The sequence below is a fragment of the Aspergillus lucknowensis genome (genome assembly GCF_044049455.1).
Source record: "Aspergillus lucknowensis strain CBS 449.75 chromosome Unknown BJX67scaffold_17, whole genome shotgun sequence".
In the NCBI taxonomy this organism is placed as follows: domain Eukaryota; kingdom Fungi; phylum Ascomycota; class Eurotiomycetes; order Eurotiales; family Aspergillaceae; genus Aspergillus; species Aspergillus lucknowensis.
In genome coordinates, this window is record NW_027263561.1 from 416,379 (window position 1) to 432,712 (window position 16,334).

Sequence of the window (16,334 nt, forward strand, 5' to 3'; positions counted from 1 at the left end):
TACGAGCAATTACCATGAGAGAACTGCCAAAAAAACAATTATCCAGTAAATCGATCTAAATATCTCGTATTTCAGACAAACTCTATTACCCAAAGGAGACTAGTTGTGCTGTTATGCAGACTGGCCGGAGTAGAGTGCGTCACGATGACACACGCGGCGAAGAACTCTCACAACTCCCACGCAACCTGCTAATTTAACTTGTTTAACTAAACATTCCTTTATCTCGTTCGATGTCTTAATCTACGCAATGTTTACCCGACCGTCGAGATTCTCCGCCCGCTGCGCCCGGCGCCAGCTGTACGCACCGCGACGAGTGCGCTTCCAATCCACCGCGTCGCAAGAGCCACCCCCCGGCAACAACTCGGCCATCATCGGCGGCATCGCCGGCGGATCGGTCGCCTTCCTCGGGGGATGGGTCTGGTATAACTTCTCCGGAGCCAAGACGGCCATAAAAACGTTCAAGGAGGCACAGAATTACGCCAACTCCGTCAAACAGGGGATCGCGAAGAACGCACCTGAGCCCGATAAGGCACTGCAGTGGTTCAGGGATATCGCGAAGAGCTATGCCGGTTTCATCCCCGGTGCGAGGGGGCTCATTGATACGACGGTTGACGACCTTGAGAGGATTAGGGAAAGGCATCAGGGCGAGTTTGATGCGATTATGCGCGATGCGTACGCGGAGATGAGGGATCTTTCGAGGAAGGGGGGTGCGAACGTGGATACGGCGTTTCAGGCGCTGCACATTCTGCAGAAATACTTGGACAAGTTGCTCGGTTTGTCCGGCGATGCGGCCGAGGATATTTTGGAGAACCATCCCAAGCTGAAGGAGAAGCTTGGGGGGAGCTGGGATCAGTTGAGGGAGATGGGCGATGCGTACGGACCTCAGGCGAAGGAGGAGCTGAACCGGACATGGGAGCAAATAACAGGCATTCTTAAGGGAGGAGCTGGTTTCGGGTCGGTCGATGAAATCAGGAAATTGCTCCAAGAGAAGAGGGAGAAGCTCCAGAAGCTGGGTGACGAGGCATGGCAAAGAGGGATGGAGGAGTCGAAGCAGTACCTTGACAAGAACCCCAAGGTAAAAGAACTTGTGGAGAGCAATGCCGACACGCTGAAGAAGGGCAACTTCAGCGAGCTCTGGGGGCTGATCAAGGACAGCGCCTCTTCCGGAAAGACGGACGAGGTCGAGAAGTATGTCAAGGACAAGGTCGGCCAGGCGAAGAACCAGGCGCAGGGCAGCGCTGGTATTAACCTGGACAAGTGGTCTACGCGGGTTCCAAGGGGCTCGGAGATCCTCTCCCAGCTGCAGTCTCTGCAGAGCTTGGGCGAGAAGAAGGGAAAGGAGGCCGAGGACGTCCTCAAGGAGGCGGCAAGTGAGCTCGAGGAGGTCCTGAAGAAGCGAAAGGAGCAGCTGGAGGAGATTGCCGATGAGGTCAAGGAGGGCAAGTAACGTTGCTAGGTGTACTATAGAGAGTGCAGACGCTATCACCGAATCTACAAACACGCAGTATCTTCCAACTCCATGATCTCACTAAGTGTCTCAAGACCGAGCTCGTGGCCGGAAGTTCAACAGCAACGGTCCGACATTGATGGTGAACGTGTCCTTTGCGTCCTGATCGAACGACTTGCCGTCCTCTCCTGGTGCAAAGGAAATGTCGAACTCCAGCGCAATGCGTGCAAGCACGCTTCGCATTTCCAGCAAGGCCAATTGCTTCCCGACACAGCCGTACCGACCTAGCACCCCTCGTTAATGCAACCAAAAGGCTGGAGGAGGGCAAGATTCTACCTATCTGAAATGGAAAGAAAGCTTCCTCATGCAGGACCATCTTCTCTTTCTGATCCAGCCAGCGTTCTGGGATGAATTCCGACCCAGATGGGAAGTAGCGGTCGTCGCGCTGGATGACATGCTGGGGGATTATGACGATTGTTTCGCCCGGAATCCACATCTCATCGACCTGCAGGCCGTCTGGGGGTGTCATTCGAGGCTGTCCGCTGGGTACTGCTGGTTTCAGGCGAAGGGTTTCGTTGATGACGGCCTCCAAGTATGGCAGACGTCGCAGCGTCTCGTTGAGGAATTCGGGGGCATCCGCTTGTGAAAATACCGAGTCGACCTCTGCCTGCAGCTTTTTATAGACCTTCTGGTGCTTTGCGAGGTAGTAGAACGCGTTGGCCAAGGCAACTCCGGATGTGTCACTGGAACGAGGTCAGCTCCAATCCCCCCCACGAAGGCAAGACTTACCTTCCAGTGATGATCATAAGCCGGCCATCCTCGTTGAGAGCCTGATCGCCCGGGGGCGCCGATTGATCTCCCTCGTCGGTGGCTTTGAGCAGCCAGGAGATGACATCCTGAGGGGCTTTGCTCTCCGACGCTTTCCATTGCTACACAATGAGCGAGAGACATCAAAATGCGTGCAGAAAACAGTACTTACAGCCTTTTTCTCCGCAACGCGATCGGCACAGTACGTCATGAACTGTCCGTAGTCGCCGGCAAGCCCCTGGAAAGCACCGAGGATTGTGAGAAGCCAGGGAATGGGCTTCAGTTTCCCGAAAATCAGCAGTTGGCCGTGCAGCTCCTTTATCGCCGCATGCTCTGTGCCTGCTTCGAGCTGCTGAAAGTCTTTCGAAAACCCGACCAGACCCATCACATCGAACGCTAGGTATGTGGTCCACTGTGCGATATCGAGGGGCTTGTCGAGGCGTGCACGGATCTGGGAGACAAGGACGTTGACTTTGCGTTGGACTCGGGGCTCGTAGGTTGCCAGCGCTGTGATCGTCATCAGTATGGTAGCCACGGATGCATCTGCAGCAAGAGGAGCATGCCACCTTTCATGCTGAATCCACGGTCCCACGCTCTGCGGCGCCGACGATGTGCCTCGGGATTGCGCACCGCGTTGAGGGCGATTCGCGTGACATCGTCCGAGACGTGACTGTAATGGGTCGGCTTCGTGCATGGCGACTGAGGGCCAGCGAAGATATGGACTGCGGAGGGTCGATTGATTGAAAGCTCGCGGGGCCCTGTCCGGACGAAGTCGCCGTACTCGCGGTGCATCGCTTCCAGCTCGAGATGATACTGCATACGCTTCCAGGACCGCAAGACCGCAGAAAGCCGGGACATCCGAACTGCCCATGGGCCGGGGAAGTGACGCAGTCGGTGGAAAAAGGCGCGGTAGAGGAGAATACTCGCAGTGAGGCTAACATTGAAGACGGACGCCGCCAGAGAGACACGACCGACGGCTTGGAGCCATCCAAGCGAGTAGAAACGGATGTAAACGGCGTAGAGAGACAGTGAGGCACTCACATACAGCCCGAGCAAGACTCTGAGGCGGTTGTCGACCTCGCCGACGCGGATGCACTGGTGGACAGCGACTGCAAGCACGGCAAACGTGAGGACCACCTGCAATGGATCGGGCCGCAGCAGAGCCACAAGCGTTGATGCGACGGCCATCTTCAGTGTCGAAACTCCCTTGCGGTTTAGACAGAGAGGGTCCTCCGGTTTCCATGATCCGATAAAAGAGCAGCGAGGGCCGTGCCGTTTTAAGCCAGTCTCGCCAACCCTGGCCCGTTCCAAGCTGCATCAACCGTCTCAGCATGGCAGATCAACCCTTTCGGGGCTTTAATCATTGGAGATTGGCATGGCGCCAATGCCTGGACCAAGTCTTGCGGCAGATCGCTGCGACGGAAGAGCCTATGGGCCTGGCCGGAGCATTTCGCTGGCGGGGTAAAAGGATTATCAAGCACAGCACGTCAAGCTGTTGCTCGATCAAAGGCTGTCCGGTTGACAAAGGACAGAGCCGAGGGTAAGAAAACACTATCCCCCGCTTCAACCATGGGTGGCTGGCCTTTCCTCGGAAAAGTCCCGAACACGAGTCCCGAAATTAGGCACCAGCATGTATAAAGGCCAGATGAATGCCCCTCAGACACAGACACCCCGACTCGCATTCCCATCATGGCTGTCCATCCGGAGTGGGCTGCATTCCAGCAGCAAAACCCAGACCTCAAGCACGATGACGACCAGCGGAGCGAGCGGTTTCTCTCCAGTCCAGCTGGCCGGCCATATGCAAGCAGAGTATCAACTCATGATACAGCGATTCCTGCGCGGGACAATTACCAGATTCCGATCCGGATCTACACTCCCAGCGGGCATCAGTCGTCCAGCAGCCTCGTGATATTCTTCCATTCAGGCGGGTTTACTGCAGGCTCGCTCGAGACGGAAGACGGTAACCTACTCTCGGAGAATAGCTCACGCAATGACCTCTGACGGAGAACCAGTTTCATGCCGAATCATGGCCCTCGGCGCTCCCGCCGTGGTCATCAGCGTGGATTATCGCCTCAGTCCAGCTTACAAGTTCCCCGTCCCGATCAATGACGGGCTAGATGCGTTTCACTACATTGCCAATAATGTCGCCGACCTTATTCCGGCCGCGAGCACGCCTGTTAATCTAGTCCTGAGCGGGACTTCCTCAGGAGGCCATCTCGCAGCGATCGTGTCGCAGCATGCGCGTGGCTGGCTGGCTGCACCGGGAAATGAGAAGGTGACAGCGAATATCGTCCTCTCTGGTGTTCTCCTCCGAGCGCCGGTGACAGTCAATGCGATGGATGTCTCCTTGATACCGCCTCAGTTCAGGGATGTGCATCGTTCGTGGTCAGCGCAGTATGAAGGGGCTGAGGCGAGCCGGCTGAGTATGCGGTATAACCATGGTAGATTGATGCCTCCATCAGCATTCGGGCTCCGCGGCTGACCCAATGACTAGACACGCTCGGCGTCCCAGAAAGCCTCAAAACGAACCCAGAGGCGTATCCCCTCTGGGGAGACTTCAGTGGGCTGCCCAAAACCTATATCCAGATCTGTGAACTGGACATTCTTCGCGACGATGCAGGTTGCTATGCGCAAGCATTGGAGGAGGCAGGAGTCGAAGTCCGGCAAGCGTTCTACAAGGTGAGCCAATTCATCACCCACCCAGAGAGTATCGACGCCCGCAATGCTAAGTGCGATTCCAGGGCGTCCCACACATATTCTGGATCCACAGCCAAGTGTTGGGGGTTGCAAGGGAGGCTCAGGAGGATTGCGTGAGAGGGTTGAAATGGTTACTGGGCGTAGAGGATAGCGAATAAAGGAACATCCGTATGACACGCGAGAGAGCCATGAATAGAACGTGCCCTAGTCCTTAGCAGAGCTCAAAACTGTCCTCGAACGCCTGCTTCGACGGGGGTGGTCCCCAGTCCAAGGGCCTGGGATTTCAAGGCAGACTCTACGCGGCGCAAAGCAGTCATAACATGGTGATTCACCGTTTAGGTTCGTGAATCTCAAGGTTTAGGCATAAAGTCGAACAGGTAGACTGTGTACACGTCAAAACCATCCCCGTCGTTACACATTAGCGAAGCCCGATGACCGTGGCGCAACCTCATCCTCCTCGCATTCACGGCCGCCTTCGGTGGAAAGCGCCGCCGTAGCCTGGCCCGCTGTGACGATGGAGGGAGGGATATCTGGCGAGGATCAGTTGCAACGAGATATCGGAATGGGGCAGGAGAAATAAGCGCCGCCTTGAGTGCTTGTTCCCGGATGCTCGAGACCACCTTCGGATCGACACACTCCACCAACTTTGCACAGTGAGGAATATTCCGGTCGCCGACAAGCGACACGATGCAATCAGCGAATGGATCGATGGCCAGCAGCCCAGCCTTGCACGCTGTTTGTGTGTCCACCAGATCGACGCGTGAGGCAGCGAACTCCCCATTGTTCTGGCAAGCAAATGTCTGGATTTTGACAATCGGGTGATGGCTCCGATGGCTTACAATTGCAAACTCTGCGCAGTTGGTGCTCAGGGCAACATACGGCACACCCGCATGGATAATTCGAATCCCCTGCCGGAGAGTGCCATCAGCACCGTTTATAAGGTGAATGGTGGCAACCCATTCAGCAGCCTTGCTGTCTGGTTTGAAGGCAAGGAGAACCTCGTCCTTGCCTACCTTGAGGATCTCCAGAGGATGGCCGTAGGGATATTCTCTGGTATCAGGGCGGCCCAAGTGGGTGGCCGTGTGAGCAATTGTCTCGGCGTCGTAGAGCAAATCTCCAGATCGCAGACCATACGCCCGAATGCGACTTGGACGACTGCCACTCGAAACGGTCCCAAAGTACACACGCTTTTCCCCGACGCAGAGGGGAATATATGCATAGTCATCGTCGCTGTACCCAGGGAACCGGGAATCGTGTGACCATAGCTGCCTCCCACTTTCGAGACAGTAGAGAGTGTCTCTGAAGCTGAGTTAGCGGAACCTCGCAAGACTAACCCGCCATATTAGGAGCTCTACCTCACTTCTTGCCCAGGCCTTGGTTCGAGAGGATATCGGACGAGCAGATGCCCATTGGCGCCCAGTGTCAAAAGATGACCGGCCAAATAACATGATGCGAGAGGATCCACCGAGTCCAATTGTCGAACCGGGTGAAGGGAGCCATCGGCCCTTGGAGACAAATCCTGGCAAAAAACGCCTTCGTTGTGCTTTATCCAGACGCCGTATTTGCCAGATACGGTAAACGATTTTGCGCTCTCGTACTTTCGAACACTCGAAGGCTGGCCAAGCTTCAAGTTTCTGCGCAGTGCAACTGCAAAATTCTCAGTAACTGACGTCGCCGAGTGCGCGAAGACTTGAGTACCTTGTCTTCTATATTCTTGTAGCCGTTCCTCGGGATCGGATAGGGCGTGAATATCCAACTCATGTTGATAGAAGAGGCGAAGGCCGAATGACACGATCCACCGACGAACGAAGTCTCCCCATCCTCGACTGACTCCCTCACATCGAGCGACGTCGGAAGCAGAGAGGTATTCGAAGACAGCACTGGAGCATTCAACGCTCAAGATGCGTAACGGGTCGCGCGGCACCATGGCACGTCCGAGAACTGAGGGAGGGCGAGATGAATCACTTCTTGTCAGGAACGATACGCTTCAGCTTGTCAGAATGATGTGGGGTGTGCATCGTGTTCGAAGAGGGTTAGCCTTGCACCGCCTCGACCGAAATTGGCTGGATACTGCGATCACTGCAAACCAATGAGATCGTGTTTCTCGTCTCGTCCAGATCCATCTCGTGGTGTTTTGAACACACAGGATTTGGTTGCCTGAGGCTTACAACGTGTTTTTTTGTCATCTCTCTTACATGCTTGAAGGCAGGAACAGAGTAAAGGGCGGTTGAACCATGTGTAGATTGCAAGAAAACGGACACTGTAGGGGACAAGCTGCGCGAAACTACCATGGCCACTCTTGACCCGTGTACAAGAGAAACTTCCCCGACGACTCCGGTCGCGTCGCTCCATCGATGACTGTAAGGATTCCCTTGACACTGTTATCGACCGTCTCCGGGGGCCCAGCAGCGTAGTTCCAGTCCCGGGCTGCGAGATGCCCCATCCTCGTTTGCACCCACCCGGGATGCAGAGCGAATGCGATCAGACCATCCGCCTCATGCTGGTGGTGAAGCGCCTTGGTGAGCCAATTTGTGGCCGCTTTGCTGGGGCCGTATGCGCCGCCGGGAACGGCCTCTTGGGCGCCAATGGACCCGACCGACGAGGTGATCGTGATGAGCTTGGGGTTGGTGGCGGACTTCTGTAAGAGAGGCCAGAGACCCTGGAAAACCAGAAGAGGAGCGATGGTGTTGACCTCGAAACAGGCGCGCAAATCCTCAGCCGTCGTCGTCGCGGCGGGGGTCATCGTGGTGGAAAATGCTGCGTTGTTGATGAGGACGTCGATGTGGCGGACAGAAGGCACCGCGGAAGTGAAGGCCTCGCGAACCGTCTCTGGGGATATCGCAGGAGAGAAATCGAGTTTGACGACGTGCAGAGAGCTGTGGTGGCCTAGCATGACCCCTTCGGCCTCAGCCTTGAGAGTGGCGGCAGCATCATTGCCGCGGACGGATGCGATGACAGTCGTGGAGGGGCGCGCAAGGAGCGCCTTGACGAGGCCGAGGCCGATACCACTGCTGGCGCCGGTAACTACCCAAACGGAGGAAGTAGGACTCGGGCTCATATTGGATAGAGAGATAGAGGAGGAATAGAAAGAGAAACGACGAGGTGGGGGCGAAACCGTGGTATTTATACTTCCAAACCCTGGACCCCCCTGTTCGCTTATTCCCGCCTTAGCACAGCCCAGCTTCACTGCATTCTGATGGAATATGCTGTCTCTGTGTGTAAAGATGTTAAATCCCCGTCCTATCTCCTCCTCCTCTTATGTGTTGTCTTCGTTCACTCGTCTCCCACATTCAGAATTCTAATAGACTCTATCGAGTTGACGAACGAAGTGGCTGATTATAAACGGCCCGCCTATTCCAGTCTACCAGCGCACGGCCAATCGTTGTACTAGTACCCCTCGTCCACATTCTCCCAAGGCCCATAGTAGACATGGCCCCCTCGGTCATTCCTAGCAAGCGGCAGGCCGTCTTTTATCCGCTCGACGAGGTCGTTGCGACAATATTAGTACAAAAAGCAGGACGAAGCCTGGTACCTTACAGGATTATAGATGAAGACCCTCCCAAGACTCACTGCGTCAAGGGAAGCTTGACGCAGTGAGTCTGGCTGCCTCCTCGGGCGTGTACTCATAATTCGCCACAAACGCTGTTTCGTTTCCTGGGCATTTGATCAGAGGCCTAAACTCCGTGACCGGGTCGTAATCGTCTCTTAACCTCTAACTGTCGGGTACTTGGTGGGAATTGCCTGCAGAACCTTCTTGACTTGGTGCGCTGGCGCGGCATATATAGATGAAAGCGATCCTGCGAGCGACCAGTTCAGAAATGAGGAATGTGAATGTCTCTGTCAGCTCGGCATAGGAAGCAGCTGAATCTTGCATTCCATATGAGGGAGAGATTTTAATCCCTGTGCGGGACGCGCCCCAAACTGCAATGATGGCGTCGATAATCTCAAGAACCAGGCGACACCGGTCTTGGGGTCAGCCACCGTAGACATGAACATTGGAACGGCTATTGAGAGAATGATCCCATTAGTATCCTGGGCTCCATGAGAGGCTATTGGAGCAACCTACGACCTGAGAAAGCTACCAAAGAGGTAGTCGCTAAAGGTCAGTCGGCAAGGGTATATATTAGCTGGATATATAATGGAGTGGAATACGATTGGCTATACTATGGGTCCAAGAAGAGCAACCGACCAGCATGCCATGGAGCGCCTCACCTACTCGATTCGGCCTAGCGCCTTGCCAGGCAAGAGCCCACAACCAGAGTGATTTTGTCAATTTGCAAGTGCCTGAAATACCGCGTCATCTACCGCTTAAATGAGACAGTGGCAAGGACATCAATTCATCTCAATCTATCAAAAATAATGGCTCTCTTTATGATCAATCTTGCTTTCCAGTCGATTCTGCGAGTCCTCGAGCGAGGTGCAGGGACTGTTTGACTAAGCCAATTTTGTTTGGGTGGTGAAGTCAGCAGTCGATACGGGGCGCTCTGGTGTGACAGATGGACATTTATTGGCCTATCCCAAATCCGTGATAATTATTGATTGTAGCCGTCTCTGGTAAGCAGCCCATCCCACCTTCGGGGTGTTGGTCTGCTTCACTCCAACACAATTTTCACCTCAACGCAAAATTTGAAGCTATCCAATATATCGTACAGTCGCGCCTTGCAAATCAAACCAAAATACCTGATTATGGCCATTTCTTTCCGCCCGGCTACCTTCCTGGTTAGGTAGGATTTCCATGTCTGCTTGGGTGGCTGAGATATTGCATCTTTTAGATCGCTCCTGCATCACCCCTAGGAGCTATCACCTCGTTTGGCTAGGTAGTGGGCAACCAAATGTCATCGCACTTATGCTTCAGTTCAGAGTTCCAACTGACGGCGAGGGTTCAGTGGATGAAATCACCATCATCATCTTTACACCAATATAATAAGTATTCGCGATCACTCAAGTCCTATCAACGAGTGACATGAACCGTAGTCGGGGAAGGACAACCCAGATTCAGCTCCTTGTTTTCAAGCTGAACGACTTGAATGTAACAGCAAGAGTATCAAACTCATGACCCTCTCCAGATTCCCGAGTTGGCTTCGCTGCGTAAATTCCAACATGCATCTGCTCGGAGCGGCCTTCCCCAAAAGCCCATGTAACCTGCCGCAGAGCCCGCCGCGTGGTTCCCTCTATCGCATACACCCAAGCGTCCGCCCCATCACGAACAATCTCGATACTTGCGGTTCCAGTATCAGCGCCCTGCAGCATCGGGCTCAAGCTCCAGTCTGACAGTCTGTCAGTGCCGACAACACCCAAGTAGGGCGCTCCATCAGTGAACTCGACTCCCGCCTTAATCCACTGCAAATAGTCGTTGTCTTGCCGCTCTGGAAAAGTAATGACAAGGCCGCCTTGGTCGAACAGTGTCTTCCAGTCCGCCTGAGCCGTGACTTTAACGCTCTGAAAGTCGGTGGTTGAAATGCTGCTGTACAGGTACGGTGCTGTGAAGTTGTTCTTCTCCATGGAAGGCCTCCAGATGTCGGTGTCTGGTGGCGTATGAATAGTGATAACCTTCCCAATTGGAGAGATCGCAGACGCGTTATAGTTCAGCCACTTCCACTGACTTTCGACGGATGTCGCGTGGGGTGTGGAAGTAAATGACATGATCCAGAGGAGAGCCTGGCACAGCACGAGTCGGACTTGGAACATTTAATAGAACTTTGAACTGAGGGATTCACAAAGGCGATTGGACTTTCTAGATCCTTGTTGTGGCCGCAAGTATGGCTTTTATTCTGTTCGGGAAAGTTAGGCATGCGAGAAGACGGAAATTTATCGGGGATTTACCTGCCGCCAGGTCACCAGACAAGTAGAATTTTTATATATTTCGTTGGTAAGTCCTACTGGTCACCCAACAAAATATTGACCTGGCGACCTGGCGACCTGGCTCCTCCATTTATCAGCCTTGTTGGAAAGACATGAGTCATAATCCCCCAATCCGCGCATAATTGTTGTTGGTGCGGTTGAAACAGAACCTTTCACCCTTCTTGATGCATTGCGGCTACTACCTTTGCAAAGTATCTCTGTCTTTATATGGCTTGTCAATTAACTCCGAAGACGCTCTGTTTGGAGCAGTGATACGAACTCCGGGGTCCTCAGGGTGTATTCCGGGGTTCGGAATTCGTGATTGTAGAGAGCGGCGGCCGAGGGCCCATGCTTGGCCACTTCGTAGGGTTTACTCATTTAGATATATAATCGGCAAGCCTCTCAATGGGATGGATGGTTTAACGCGGGAAGTTATATTGTATAAGTCTATAGAATATTCTAAACGTACAGCAAATGCAAATTGTCCATCTATAGTCCTACTGCTATACTAACTGCAAGCCCAATGGCAGCTGTAACCCATGCATCAATACCGAAAGTATAAGAACCCCTGGAACACTGGAAGTAGTCGTAAATATCGGTCTCGTTCAGGGGCGTTGAGGACGTTTCCTTGAGCTCTTCGAAGAGCCGGTCACAATCAATAGAGATATCTGAGTTTATGTGTATTCGCGAGAAGTCCCGAAGGTCAGGGAGTTGAATGCTAGATAGAGGATTAGTACCCTAGGACACAGAGTTCAGACTTGAGCATACCTCGAGACATTTCCCGAAAATAGGAAATTAAGCCCCCTCTGAACGGGAAGAGAGATATTTAGGGGCTGATGGGGTATAATGGTGAATTCATCTGGATACTGATGCGCAACGGGCAGGGAGATACTAGAGAGCTGATTAGCAAACAGGGAGATGTGCCCTCACTAGTGACAGGCAACAAACGAGGCAATATCTCCCCTGATATAAACATTTCCTTCTACTTCGCTCAATTTGGGAAAGTCGACGGCGATTGGAGAAGATCCAAAGAGCTTCAAATGCAGTGCAGCCCAATGGCAGTCGGCACAAGTCACCGCGGTCACGGACGGGGTGGAGAGCCTATGGACGAAGATAAGTCGCTTCCTTCTCTCGTATGGCGGAGGCATACTTCGACATATTTCCAGCAACCTTGAAGTTGGCGACACGCTCGAGGTCTGGGAAGGATAGGTCCATTGACGTCGAGGCGTTCATGTAGGAGTAATTGTCGCAGTTGATGGAATTGCAGATGTCGAATTTCGTGGCGATGTTTTGCAGCGAAGGAAACGACTGGCTGTATTCATATAAGCTATCTATTTCGAGACCCAGGCAGTGCCCATACCTGGCAAAATTCCCCCTCAGAAAGACAGATGACGCGTTCCTTAGCATTGGACAGTGCAGCTCGGGTGTATCGCCCACAAGACCGATGTGCAATACATCGATGTACTCTAACCTTGGGAGGGAGACTTTCCGTAACGATGGCACGTTTGTCAAGACTAGATTGCCGCTGTAGTATTCCAAGTGAGGAAGCTCGAAAGTGGTGATGCTACCGGAGTAAAGGGCAATACTTTCGACGTGTGTGATGTTGGGGAGCGTGAACGGCCCAGACCAGTCAACCAGAGCAAGTTCGCCGGCGATCCTTGTGCAATCGCTGGTTACGCTGTCTATTTCAGCCTGGGTCGTGACTGTATAGTTTCGGCTCTGTGGGCATTCTTGGGCTACAGGAGTCAGCCGGAGACGCGGATCTGGGATCGAGGAAGCTGCATCTACCAAGTGACAGTGCTGTGATAATGAGGACCAGGAGCAGCGAGATGCGAATCATCCCCATGACCTTCACAGCAGGACTTTTGAGAAGGCAATCTCTGAGCTGTGCGGGAGCAGGCAGCAGCGGATGTGAAAATCTGCAAGCAGCGGATGGCTGCCGAGCCTTGGCGCCGCGGTGTCTGTTGGGGTGTGGCGCTGCATCGGCATCGGTGCATATCAACTGGATACGAGTATTCTACAGGGAGCACACTTCCTGACAGTATTCTGATGAAATCCCCCTGGCTCAGAAACCGGCAGCGTCCACGGAACAGACCGAGACCGGCCGGAGGGCACCGTGAACTTGAGGACCTCGGCATTCTTGCAACGGTCATTTGTCGGAGGACTGACACATGGATCCAGGGATGTGTCGGGCTTTTGCCGGAGCACCAGCGAGTGACGACCAGCGGGGATAGTCTTGGCCCAACAACAGGAAAACACCAGCAGGCAAATCTCCCTGCGAATCAAGACTGCAATCTCCGCACCAACTCCTGATCCGCCTTGGCGCGCGCAAGCCAACGGAATCTATAAAGGCGCGTGGTTCACGATGGAACTGATGGTGGTCCACCGTGCCTGCGGAGGTGTCTGAGGATGTCCCTGAAGAAGCTGCTCACGTTGGCAGTCGCCCTGAGTGGCTCTGTCTTTGCGCAGAGCCAAGATGGTGTTGAGGATCTCGATGGCCCTGGAAATGACCTCTACGTGAAGGACCTCTCCGGCTGCCCGGGATACAAGGCGACGAGGCACTGGAGAACGCGCTCTGGCTTCTATGCGGACCTGTCGCTCGCAGGGCCTGCGTGTAACGTGTTTGGCACGGACCTGCCAGACCTGAAGCTGGAAGTCGAGTACCAGACCAGCGATCGCCTCCACGTCAAGATCTTGGATACCAACAACACCGTCTACCAAGTCCCCGACGATGTCTTCCCGCGACCCGGATTCGACCAGTGGTGCGAGGCCCAGGACTCGAAGCTCAAGTTCGACTTCCACGCGGACCCTTTCTCGTTCTCTGTATCTCGGACCGACACCGGGGAGGTGCTCTTCGATACTACCGGCAACAAACTGGTCTTCGAGAGCCAATATGTCCACCTCAAGACGCACCTGCCGCCGAACCCGCACCTGTACGGGCTGGGCGAGCACAGCGACTCCTTCATGCTGAACACGACCAACTACACCAGGACCATCTACACCCGCGATGCGTATGGAACGCCTCAAGGGGAGAACCTCTATGGGGCCCATCCAATCTACTTTGACCATCGGCACACTGGCACGCACGGGGTGTTCCTGCTCAACTCCAACGGCATGGACATCTTCATCGACAACGAAGGCGGCCAGTTCCTGGAGTACAACATCATCGGCGGAGTCCTCGATTTTTACTTCATTGCGGGCCCTTCTCCGCGCGACGTGGCCGTCCAGTACGCTGAAATCACGCAGACCCCGCTGATGACTCCTTACTGGGGGCTCGGCTTCCACCAATGCAAATACGGCTATCGGGACGTCTACGAAGTGGCGGCGGTGACCGCCAACTACTCCAGCAATGACATTCCGCTGGAAACAATCTGGACCGATATTGACTACATGGACCGTCGGCGCGTCTTCACGACTGATCCCGAACGCTTTCCGGCAGATCTCTTCAAAGACCTCGTGGATACGGTTCACGCGAGGGACCAGCACTACATTGTCATGGTCGATCCCGCCGTCTTCTACAAGGAGTCGAACCCCGCGCTTGATATGGGTCTCGAATACGACATCTTCATGAAGGACAAGAACGACACCCTCTATCAGGGCGTTGTCTGGGCTGGTCCAAGCTATTTCCCCGACTGGTTCCACCCGTCAGCCCAGGAGTACTGGACGGAGCAGTTCCTGACCTTCTTCGACGGAACCAACGGCCCGGACATTGATGCGTTGTGGATCGACATGAACGAGCCGGCCAACTTCTACAATCGCCCTTACCCCGGCAACAACACGACGCCGGAGGATTTCGCCGAAGCAAATGACAACCCTCCGGACCCGCCACCGGTCCGAGACGGGCCGGATGCTCCCATCCCCGGGTTTCCAGACAGCCTCCAGCCGAATTTCGCGTCCGGTCAGACGACCGAGAAGCGCGCTATCGCTCCCCTCCCACGCCATCCGCCCCAGTCCCATTCAAAACGGAACCTCGGCGCTGGCCACTGGCGCCATGCGCATCAAGGCAGCTCGTTCCGCTCCGGGGGTGGGTGGCATCACGGTAGGAAAACCGGATCTGGCTGCGGACCGGACGAGTGCAGGGGCCTTCCAAACCGTGAACTTATCAGGCCGCCGTATATGATCCAGAACGGTGCAGGGCCGACGCTCGCCGACAGCACCGCCGATACCGATGTCGTGCAGCATGGCGGATACGTTCAATATGATACCCACAACCTCTATGGTGCCATGATGTCGACCCACTCCTACAATGCCATGCGCACCAGACGGCCAGATAAACGCGCTCTCATCATCACAAGGAGCACCTTCGCCGGATCCGGCAAGGATGTGTCACACTGGCTTGGGGGTAAGTATTCTCATATCGGATCCCGGTAACTGTACTAGGCAAACCGCTAACACCCTCCCAGACAATGTTTCTGGATGGCTCTGGTACCAGACCTCCATTAGCCAGATCCTGCAATTCGCATCGCTGTATCAAATCCCCGTTGTCGGCCCCGATGTTTGCGGCTTTGGTGGTAACGCCACAGAGACACTCTGTGCTAGGTAGATTCGAGCTCGGATTGATGGTGATGCACACCTCGCTGACACAGAGGATAGATGGGCAACTCTTGGTTCATTCTACACCTTCTTCCGCAACCACGCCGAAATCTTTGCGAACCCGCAAGAGTTCTACCGCTGGCCGACGGTAGCTCAAGCCGCCCGAAACGGAATCGCCATCAGATACCAACTCCGTAAGTCTTTGGCTATATCAGGTGAGAAAGGTGTATTCTAACACAAGCGTAGTGGACTACATCTACACTGCCATCTACAAGCAGAACCAGACCGGCGTGCCCGCGCTGAACCCTCTGTTCTTCAACTACCCCCACGATGCCAACACATACGCCATCGACAAGCAATTCTTCTATGGGGACGGCATCCTCGTCAGCCCTGTGACAGAGGAGAACAGCACGAGCGTATCGTTCTACTTGCCCGATGATATTTTCTATGAATGGGGCACAGGAAAGCCGGTTCGCGGACGTGGCGAGTACGTTTCCGCGGAGGTTGATTTCACAGACATCACGGTGCACTACAAGGGTGGCATAATCTACCCGCAGCGCATTGAGAGCGCCAACACAACAACTGCGTTACGGCAGAAGGGCTTCAACATTGTCGTTGCACCAGGGCTGGATGGACGTGCCGAGGGCTCGCTGTATCTCGATGACGGCGACTCCATGGTGCAGGATGCTGTGTCGGAGATTGACTTCGTCTATGCAGACGGCAAGTTGAGCATGACTGGCTCGTTTGAATACGACGCTGGAGTGGGTATTGAGGCCGTGACGATCCTTGGTGTCAAGAGCAAGCCAAGGGGGGTAGACTCTGCAGGTTATGATGCAGAGAATCAGAAGCTGGTGCTTCATGTTGATGTACCCTTGACTGGTCAGCAAGAGGTAGCTTTTCTGTAATACTCGAGAAACATTTACAGCTAGGATTAAGATATATATTAACATGATACTATGTGGCCCTCCTTATCTGTGACAGCCCACCGTTGCTTAGATAGTATAAGGTG

The 16,334-nt window shown here is 54.2% G+C and overlaps 8 protein-coding genes across 8 annotated transcripts; 3 read left to right on the top strand and 5 right to left on the bottom strand.

The window, feature by feature from the left end:
- The first annotated feature begins 73 nt into the window (after positions 1–73).
- On the top strand, positions 74–1,645 carry BJX67DRAFT_77963 (uncharacterized protein). The gene has a single exon (XM_071035448.1). It carries the CDS (start codon positions 248–250, stop codon positions 1,445–1,447), a length of 1,200 nt encoding a protein of 399 aa, XP_070886815.1. The 5' UTR covers positions 74–247; the 3' UTR covers positions 1,448–1,645.
- Positions 1,493–3,591, bottom strand: BJX67DRAFT_77906 (cytochrome P450). Its single transcript, XM_071035445.1, has 5 exons — positions 2,821–3,591; positions 2,427–2,761; positions 2,237–2,376; positions 1,784–2,190; positions 1,493–1,731 (listed from the first exon to the last, which is right to left on the bottom strand). Exons 1-5 carry the CDS (start codon positions 3,440–3,442, stop codon positions 1,538–1,540), a joined length of 1,698 nt encoding a protein of 565 aa, XP_070886816.1. The 5' UTR covers positions 3,443–3,591; the 3' UTR covers positions 1,493–1,537.
- Positions 3,592–3,779: 188 nt separating this feature from the next.
- Positions 3,780–5,441, top strand: BJX67DRAFT_77913 (putative lipase/esterase). Its single transcript, XM_071035446.1, has 4 exons — positions 3,780–4,214; positions 4,267–4,695; positions 4,749–4,933; positions 4,996–5,441. The coding sequence occupies exons 1-4, from the start codon at positions 3,944–3,946 to the stop codon at positions 5,107–5,109; spliced, it is 999 nt and encodes a 332-aa protein (XP_070886817.1). The 5' UTR covers positions 3,780–3,943; the 3' UTR covers positions 5,110–5,441.
- On the bottom strand, positions 5,019–7,056 carry BJX67DRAFT_77994 (uncharacterized protein). Its single transcript, XM_071035449.1, has 3 exons — positions 6,650–7,056; positions 6,307–6,598; positions 5,019–6,250 (listed from the first exon to the last, which is right to left on the bottom strand). The coding sequence occupies exons 1-3, from the start codon at positions 6,876–6,878 to the stop codon at positions 5,302–5,304; spliced, it is 1,470 nt and encodes a 489-aa protein (XP_070886818.1). The 5' UTR covers positions 6,879–7,056; the 3' UTR covers positions 5,019–5,301.
- Position 7,057: 1 nt separating this feature from the next.
- Positions 7,058–8,195, bottom strand: BJX67DRAFT_77916 (SDR family oxidoreductase). Its single transcript, XM_071035447.1, has one exon. It carries the CDS (start codon positions 8,007–8,009, stop codon positions 7,236–7,238), a length of 774 nt encoding a protein of 257 aa, XP_070886819.1. The 5' UTR covers positions 8,010–8,195; the 3' UTR covers positions 7,058–7,235.
- A 1,074-nt stretch (positions 8,196–9,269) lies between these two features.
- BJX67DRAFT_352375 (DUF1349 domain-containing protein) lies at positions 9,270–10,839 on the bottom strand. The gene has a single exon (XM_071029011.1). The coding sequence runs from the start codon at positions 10,637–10,639 to the stop codon at positions 9,947–9,949; it is 693 nt and encodes a 230-aa protein (XP_070886820.1). The 5' UTR covers positions 10,640–10,839; the 3' UTR covers positions 9,270–9,946.
- Positions 10,840–11,214: 375 nt separating this feature from the next.
- On the bottom strand, positions 11,215–12,789 carry BJX67DRAFT_352380 (uncharacterized protein). The gene is made up of 6 exons (XM_071029012.1): positions 12,581–12,789; positions 12,153–12,528; positions 11,943–12,104; positions 11,741–11,893; positions 11,561–11,683; positions 11,215–11,510 (listed from the first exon to the last, which is right to left on the bottom strand). The coding sequence occupies exons 1-6, from the start codon at positions 12,636–12,638 to the stop codon at positions 11,282–11,284; spliced, it is 1,101 nt and encodes a 366-aa protein (XP_070886821.1). The 5' UTR covers positions 12,639–12,789; the 3' UTR covers positions 11,215–11,281.
- A 394-nt stretch (positions 12,790–13,183) lies between these two features.
- Positions 13,184–16,288, top strand: BJX67DRAFT_387680 (glycosyl hydrolases family 31-domain-containing protein). Its single transcript, XM_071034258.1, has 4 exons — positions 13,184–15,134; positions 15,196–15,331; positions 15,386–15,519; positions 15,572–16,288. The coding sequence occupies exons 1-4, from the start codon at positions 13,202–13,204 to the stop codon at positions 16,228–16,230; spliced, it is 2,862 nt and encodes a 953-aa protein (XP_070886822.1). The 5' UTR covers positions 13,184–13,201; the 3' UTR covers positions 16,231–16,288.
- The last annotated feature ends 46 nt before the right edge of the window (positions 16,289–16,334 follow it).